Source organism: Coptis chinensis, chromosome 1, assembly GCF_015680905.1.
Source record: "Coptis chinensis isolate HL-2020 chromosome 1, ASM1568090v1, whole genome shotgun sequence".
Lineage (NCBI taxonomy): Eukaryota > Viridiplantae > Streptophyta > Magnoliopsida > Ranunculales > Ranunculaceae > Coptis > Coptis chinensis.
This window is the reverse complement of record NC_141456.1, coordinates 49725848-49735090: the sequence shown is the minus strand read 5'-3', so window position 1 is coordinate 49735090 and position 9243 is coordinate 49725848. Positions and strand designations below refer to the sequence as shown.

At 36.8% G+C, this 9243-nt stretch overlaps 1 protein-coding gene across 1 annotated transcript; it reads right to left on the bottom strand.

The window, feature by feature from the left end:
* Window positions 1-7914: 7914 nt before the first annotated feature.
* LOC147524399 (uncharacterized) lies at window positions 7915-8325 on the bottom strand. Its single transcript, XM_086574602.1, has one exon. The coding sequence runs from the start codon at window positions 8323-8325 to the stop codon at window positions 7915-7917; it is 411 nt and encodes a 136-aa protein (XP_086430728.1).
* Window positions 8326-9243: the final 918 nt, after the last annotated feature.

The window sequence follows — 9243 nt, the reverse complement described above, 5'->3', positions numbered from 1 at the left end:
CGAACTACACAAATACATATTTTAACATAAAAAAGTAACAATAGACTAAACATTGCAATGCAAATTATTACCTCCATCTAGTTTATCATATTGCTCGATATCATCCATTGACTGTCAAAGATTAATTGGAATTGATAGAGAACGAAGCCAATCTTGTGCACAAATAAGGGCTTCCACCGTGTTAGGAGCTAACGAACTATGGAAAGGGTCAAGTATACGCCCCCCCCCCCTGGTGCTAAATGCAGACTCAGAAGCTACGAAGATATCGGAATCCGCCAAAACATCACGCATAAACAAGAGAAAGAATCTGATACCTAGAAGCGTTGATCTTCCACCAACCCAAAATGTCAAACTTATCCCCACCAACTTCATTAGTTTCAGCCAAAAACCTCTCAACCTCAGACTTATTCTGTAAGTTATCTTCATCTAGCAAGTGTTGCTGAAAATTCGGCGGTTAGTATAGTAGGATCTTGCTCATCATCATCAACATTCATTCAGCTTGCTGTTTGGCTCACGTTCACATCAATAGGTGGCTTATTTGAAGAAGGATAGTGCCCAACATACCACTCATACAACGCAACCAAAACATCTTTCACTTTCTTTGCTTCATCATTAGCTTTAGTTTCTTCATACAACTATTTGAAGGAATACAACACATACTTCATCTTGAAATGGGGATCAAGCACAACACCAAACATATAACAAAATGTTAATCTTATCCATATCCCAATACTTATCAAATTTAGTTTGCATACGCAGCGCCATTGATCTCAAACGTGCATCCTCACTTCCATTAAAGTGAATCAATTTCTTCTGAACAATTAGAATTTCACTAAAGAAATTATTAGAGGTAACATAACGAGAACCTGAAAATCGCAATGTTGCCTTATAGAAAACTCTTAGAAATTTCACAAATAATCTAGCACTATTCCAATCAGTTAAGGTTGGAGACCCTTTGATCTTGTCATCATCAAAGTAAAGGGTGTATTGTGGGTCTTCAAGCTCCAATATCTCAACGGCACTTTGGAACTTCTCAGCAACTTCTAACATCATGAATGTCGCATTCCATCTAGTTGCCACATCTAAGCATAAAAGTTTGGTGCACTCTATTTGTTCTTCCTTCACACACTCCTTGAACCTGGCCAACCTAGATGGAGATGACCTCACATACCTCACTGCAATACGTACTCGGAAAATAGCATCATTAACATCTTTCAGGCCATCACAAATAATAAGATTCAGGATGTGAGCACAACATCTCATATGTAAGTACTTATGTTCCATAACGGTGTCTTTCCCAAATTTTTTTCTTTTCTTCAAGTAATCAATGGCAACAGAATTAGAACTTGCATTATCAACGATTCTGATAAAAGACTATGGACACCCCAATTAAGAAGACACTTCTCTACCATCTTTCCAATGGTCTCACCTTTGTGATTTGGAACTAGACAAAAATTCAGAATCCTTTTTTGTAAGTTCCAATCACTATCGATGAAATAAGCAGTCAAAACCATGTAATTTAAGTTTTGAATAGATGTCCAAGTGTCAGTTGTTATACATATTCTATTACCATGCAGAAAACTCTTTAACTTTCTTCTCTCCTCCATGTAAAGTTCGATGCAATCCCTACCAACTTGAGTCCGATAGGGCAAATTTGTGAACTTGGGCTGTATAACCTTCACAAAATGTCGAAACCCTTCACCCTCCACAAAACTAAACAACAACTCATCAATAATAATCATTCTAGGCAGAGCATCTCTACAAGCTTTTAAGCTAAAACTAACATCAACAAGCTCTTTATCTTTGAAAGACAATATTTGTTGCAATTTATCAGCCACCACCTTATTGTTAGGATTCTTCTTACATACTTTCATATGACTCAACATATTAGAAGTTCCAGTACCTTCGAAGCACAAGCATAACTAACAGGGCAATAATTACATTTGGCTCTTGGATTTTTGGGATCACAACCCTCTATCTTATGAAAATGATCCCAAGCAGGGGAAGATAAGGATTTTCTTTTATTACCTGCCATAGTAGGATCGACCGTATCCGTAGGATTTTCGACAGTTGACTGTAAAGATGGACCATCACTAGGAACCTCAGTAGAAGCCATCTAATAAAAATGACACATATTAGCAATTGAGATAAAACAAAAAGCCTGTGACAGATCGATAAATTTAGCAAGTGTGAAAGACTGAAAGTGCACTCATTTATATTTAATTGTGGGAAGTGGGGAACCATGTGACAAATAAATTGAATCGAGATATGTAGTCAATGAGAAAGGGGTCACCATTTCATAAAGAAAGGAAATAGAATAATAACTCTTTAAAAGTTTAAAGTGACAATAGGACCACCTGCTTAGGCACGAATTTTATGAAAACTCTTGGGGACTAAAAACACCTTTTGTTGGTACCTTACAAAAAAGAGACAAGACTTTATTGTAAATTTGTTCACAAAACCCATTTTAGTGACAATAGGACCAACGTTTTAGCATCTTTAATCACAACAATAAAGCTAATATAACTACTACTCCCTCCTTGCCCCCTCTCTCTCTCTCTCTCTCTATACCTGTTTTACCTCCACAAGATTCCAAGCAAAAAGAATTAATGGAAAGGGTGGTTTGATATAGGTATTTTGTTTGTTGTCTTTAAATCTTACAACAATGCAACAACAAAAGAACCACACCTGTATACTAGGTAGTTATTTTGGATCTCCAGTATGACCATGTTACCTTTTCAACATCTCTTTAACCAACAACAACAAAAGCAGTTCTATGACGGAAATAGAATAATAGCTTGGCCGGACTTCAGATGTCGGAATACTGTTGTATAAACACGCCATCAATGCTTTTGGCTCATTTAGATGTTGTTGTAATGTTGTTAATTCATGAATTAGATTGGTTTTGGCTCTACTATTTTTGAGAGAAACACAGAAACAAAAAACCAAAAAGAAAGAAAGAAACCAAATAATTAGTTATTACCTTTGTTGATGATGATGCTGACTGATGGAAGAGTGGTGGAAGAATGGTGGCGGCTAGATTGGTGGGGGATGTAGCGGCTCAGCCCTAGTTAATGGGTTTTTACTTTTTACTAATTGGTAATTTGGTACGATATATTTTTAATTTTCTACTAATCTAGTGTATTAAGATATTGCGGATCGGGTCGATTATTTTCGGTTATACCAAATCCAAACCAAACACTGAACCGACCCTATCGGTTTTGCCATTTAACAAACCGATCCGAACCGTCTTAAATGGATAACCGACTCGTATAGCTCGGGTTGGGTCGGGTTGGTCGGTTTAGTCGGGTACATTGGTTTTATGCACACCCCTAGGCAAGATGCAATGGTGAGTTTAGGAATCCTACTTGTTGTTGAAGAGGGAGTTCGATAAGGATTTGGAATCCAATAGATAAGATGGAAGTCAGGTTTAGAAATCCTAATTGGCGTTGAAGAGGGAGTTTGACCTTATCACAGCCTTCCACATGGGCGATAAAAACCAATAACTAAATCAGTGCAGCCATGAGTCTTCATCCCTGAAACATAAATGTACCATGTAAAGCAAAGCAGAAACAAATTTTTATGCCAGTTTTTTAGACTTCCGTTCCCCACCAACTTATCCAATTAGACTTCTGTCCCCATTTCTTCACTTATTAGAAGTCGGTCCCCAAGTTCAAAACTTGACCAAGTCAGCTCTCACGGACTCAACTCCTTCCATCTGGTGCATGTGTAAATACACCTTTACCCCTGAACAATAAGCAAAATAACCAAAATGCCCATTGACTCTATCAAGACCAAAAACTTACAAATTGACATGTGGCATCATCCCTCTCTTTTAATCCAACGAACCCAAATATTTTTCCTAAATGACACCCAATAGCTAACTTGAATTGACCAAACTACCCTCAAGCAAGTTTAGCCCATGTGCCACGTGTCAACATCCTGTGCAATCAAATCAACGGTTCATAAGTTGGTTGAATAGGTTGGTTCATGCAGAAAGTAACCGTTAGATTTTAACGTTGGGCTCTTCAATCTATAAGTAGGAGACGCATCTATAACTTGAAATGGATGCAATTGACTCATCCAAAGCATAAATGGAAGGTGGTGGTCAACTTGTCTCGTCTAAAGAAACGTTAGAGAAGGTACTGGAGAAAGTATTTCCTCGACTTTGTACTTCAATTATAATGGGGGTGGAAAACTAATTAAAGTTAATTATATTGCTAATTTCATGATCGTGCTTGCTTCTCATGTGGAAAGCTTGATCATTGGTATGATAGATGCCCTTGGATTGCAAGAGATGTGATACGGGTCGTTTTGTGAAAACTTCACAACAGCCTCATTCATGGGGTCAAAAGTTTTTAAGTTGCCCAAAATGCCAGAGTTTTCAATGGATGAAGGATACTTTGAAAGAGTCAATACCCGAGCAGAAACCTAGTCAGTTGTCTTCTGAAGTTGGGGGGAGCTCGTCTGTAGGGAGTTAGTTCTAATGGGAAGTCCAAAATTTGTGTTCAAATTGAAGTGGATAAAATGTGTAAAGGATTTGAAGCACATGTGACTGTGAAAGGGAAATGGGTGGTTTAAATGAACCTTATATTTGGTTTAGCTTAATTTTCATGTTTGTAGTCATGTACTTTCTATAATTTTCACTGTAATTTTTATGTTTGAAGTTGAAGTTGTTGTTCTTCAAAATAGTCTAAACAAAGAACACTTGAATCATTGAAGCAATATAGAACAAAGACTCTAACATATAACAAAGACTCCAACATTCAAAGTAGTTCAAACTAACACAAACATTCAAACTAGCGTAAGTCTAAAAAACATTCAAACTACTTCAAACTAAGACAAACATAAAACTTGGACACATAAAACAGAACACTAGACCATGACACATTACACATTAGGTCTTCTTGTTCTTGTTTTTCTTGTTGCTCCAGCTGCTGCTAATGCCAATACAATTTCTCTAGCTTAACGTGCCAGTGATTGTGATTGACCAAATTGTGATGGTCCTGGAAGTGGATTGTGTAATCTTCCTGATCGCTTGAGTGGATGAGGGTAGGGGCTGATGCTGGTTGTGGTGGTGGTGGATGGTCTTGTTCTGGTTGTGGTGGTGGTGGAGGGATTGGTGTTGGCTATGGTTTAGCTTTTGGAGCAAATTTCAAACAGGACCCCTTTGTTGGTGGTGGAGGAGCAAAGCCTGGCTTAGGAGCAAAACCTGGTGGATGATATTGTCACACCCCAAATTTCTAGAAAATTTAAAATAGGGAATTATCCAATATATAATTATCTCAATCGTCACCCTATTCAATAATCTGAAAACTCAGGATGAAACAAAACCCTAATAACCCATTATCAAGCACGACATTAAAAATCGGAGATCAAACTAGATTAAAAGAACAACTCTTCATTCACGAATTCAAGAATTACTAACCAACTCTATTACATCTATTTCAAATCAAAACTTTACACTTCAGAAAACTTAAACCAGTAAGGCTCCAAGCACGAATCCAAATCAATCGTCTTCATCCACTGCATTTTATCATCTATGTTTCCAAGAACACACCCACGTTGCAAAAGAAAACAAACATGAGTCAGCAAATTGAATTTGCTGGTATGAGTAAGACTAAAATAAAATATACAGTACTATATTCAATTTTCTAATAAATAAATAAAACATTACCAACCATTTCAACTTGGAAGACAAGATATTTCTATTTTCCAAAACGGTGAGTAGTTTCTTCCCAAGTAAGATTTCAATCCCAATATCTAGTAAATTAATTTAATTAAAATCTTACCTATCACCACTTACATGTTAGGGTAGGACAACGTCTCTGCATAAAAAGTTAACAAGTCCTACCCTCTTGCAAAACAAAGTTAGATTTCCTAAACGTAATCTTTTAAAGTATACATTTATTTCACTCTCACTGCAACCATCATGGGTATACATAATCTGGCATAATATATCGCCAATATTAACATTCATGTCACACCACTATATCCCTAATTCCATGCCAACCACATTCCATTACATTATTTCGTAAGAAATTATATGCATCATATCATAATACACAACCAATTATATCCACATAAAGTCAATCATAACAACTCACTCATAGATAAAGTCAATATTTTACTTAAAAATCACTCGTGTACTTATGAGAACGATAAAATATATCACAACTAGGGAGTACATTTGTAATGCCCCAATTTCTATAACATTCCATCCAGCTGGTCTGAAACACTAAAGAAATGGCACGACAATTTCATCAAGTTCACAAGGCTAAAAGAAAAGCTAGAAAGAGTATTCCATCTTAGAGGAGATGTGTAAAAGATGGAAGTTTACAAAACTATCAAAGTTTGATAGTTACAACTAAATCCAAAAATAGAGATTACAAGATCACATCTCAAAATGGATCTAAGGTTTTGCATACCTTTGTAAAACAATGAAATAACCAAAAGACATGAACAAGACAAGAACCCACTAAGCTTATCTAAGTGACACTCCATCAACTACGTGTATCACCTGCAAAATAATTTATATAAAGACATTAACGCACCAAGCAAGCAAATCTATCAACAAGCCCTTAAGATAATTAGAATAAGAATTGGAAACATGGAAAATAAAACACACATAACAAAATATACCTTATGATAAATCTCAAATATACTAAGCATCACTTTGCATAACACATGACAAATACCGAGGTCTACGTAACGTATAGGTAATACATTCAATAATAAGAAAAATCACTTCATAAAGAACAATTATTAATCTCCTAGATAATTCGGAATATAACTAATCATAAGCAAAGCATAAATACTCTCTAATTTGTAGATATAATATCTATAACACCAATTGTTAACAATACAATATATTTTTACTCATTTTAAACCACAAACTCCAATTAAACTTAAGGATTTGAAGGTAGAGTCACTTGCCTCGACTCCTTTAGCTCCTAAATAAGATCAAACCCATGAAATACCTTTGATTTAGCTCCAAATCCGACACCCCACCAAAACCCTACTTTGCATGTTATAGCAATTGTGAAGAAGATTGATTAGAAGGTCTTTAGCCACTCAACTAGCTGGGAAAAGTACATATACTTTGCCCCACAACAAAACCCTAACCTAGCTCTTGTGGAGACATAGAGAAAAGAAAGATTGAGATGAAATGGATGAGAAATCGAAATCGAATAAGGTGTACGCATTGTTTTTCCCTTTTTGTTGGTTTTCTTCATGGGTTAAAAGGTCTGGGTTATTATTGGGCCCAACACAAAAAAGCCCTATTATTAGATATAAGGTTTGGGGTTTTACATACTTCCACACTTAAAAAGAATTTAGCCCTCGAAATTCAACATTGCTAAAATATAAAGATGTCAGGGTCAAACCACTTCTTAAGAGTACACAACAAATAACATAACCAACGAATAAGACATATAAAGTATACCATAAATTTAGAGATGCAAACTCTAACAAGTTTAATCTAACATGTCATATTCATATCAAACATATATCACTATAGTACTCATCATAAGGATCTGAGATGAACTCTACAGTCTTGAGTTAACACACGGCGTACCTTACTCCTAAAATAGACGAGGATACTCAGCTCGAATATCAGCCTCTCGCTCCTAAGACACTTCATTCTCACTGTGATGACTCCATACTACCTTAACTAAGGGAATCACTCGATTGAGTAGTTTGTTCCTTACAGTCGATGATACATAAAGGAACCTCCTCATAAGAAGCATCAGGCAAAAGAGTTACCTCATCCAAGTCAATAACACATGGATGCTCGTCGTCTTTTAAATGCTTCCTCAACATTGACACATGGAAAACATTATGAACTCTTGCAAGCCGCTCAGGTAGCTCTAAGCGGTATGCAACCTACCTTATCCTATCCGTTATACGGAAAGGTCAAACATATCTTGGTGACAACTTGCCTTTCTTACCAAAACGCTGAACGCCTTTCATGGGGGTGACTTTTAACAATACGAAGTCATCTATTTGAAACTCCAAATCTCTACGGCGTCTATCAGTGTAACTCTTTTGTCGACTCTGGGTTGTGCGAATCCTATCTCTAATCAAAGTCACCTTCTCTGTAGTTTCCCGAACCAGGTCAGGTCCTAAAAGCGTAGCTTCACCTATCTCAGCCCAACATACTGCTGATCTACAAGGTCGTCCATATAAGACTTCATAAGCTGCCATGCCAATAGTCGACCGATAGTTGTTGTTATATGCAAACTCCACTAATGGTAAATGCTCCTCCCAACCACCCTTAAAATCTAGTACACATGCTCTAAGCATGACCTCAAAAATCTGGTTCATCCTCTCAGTCTGCCCATCACTTTGAGGGTGATAAGCAGTGCCAAAGTTCAACGTTGTACCGAAAGCCTTTCAAAAGCCCTTCCAAAATCTAGAGGTGAACTGACTATCTCTATCGGAAACAATAGATACGGGATACCATGGAACCAAACTATCTCTTTAATGTAGATTTTACACAAGTCATCCATGCCATGAGTCTTCCGGACCGGTAGAAAGTGAGCCGACTTCGTTAATCTATCCATAATCACCCATATGGTGTCATGCCCTCTCTGTGATCTAGGCAAAGCCTTCAACAAAATTGATAGTCACGTGCTCCCATTTCCATTCAGCTACTGGTAATTGTTGTAAAGACCTAGCCGGCCTTTGATGCTCTGCTTTAACTTGTTGAACATAATGAATGGAAAAGCTAAAACAAAGGAAGAATTTTCTCTGCAATACAGGATTTGAAGAAATCTCCCAAAGAAAGAAGCAAAACCCTTAGTGTTTTCAGAAACAACCTTTGAATCTTTTTTACCTTTCCTTCATAAACCAATACCCAAGCCAAGTTACAACCCATGACTTATCACTATAGTATGGTTCTAAGTCTAGAATAGATGAGAGGATGCTAAAGTGAAGGACCCGACACTTCATATGTGATTGACATTCTTTCCATAAGACTACTTCCATTCACAAGTCCGTTTTTCAAGGTACTATGTGTGATGTTCATATTCATTATTCTTTTCCCCACATACATGAGGTAAAATAGTAGACCATCTTCTGAGAGATTCTTTTCTGAGAGTATGACTGGTGAGGATTAAAAGTCGAGATTATCTACCTATGGTAAACTAGGGATTCCGTTTCTTGGATAGGAGAGTATAGGAGATTGACTGAGTCATCACATAAGCTTTGATTGAGAATTTTGTCAATTTTTACTATCTCCCA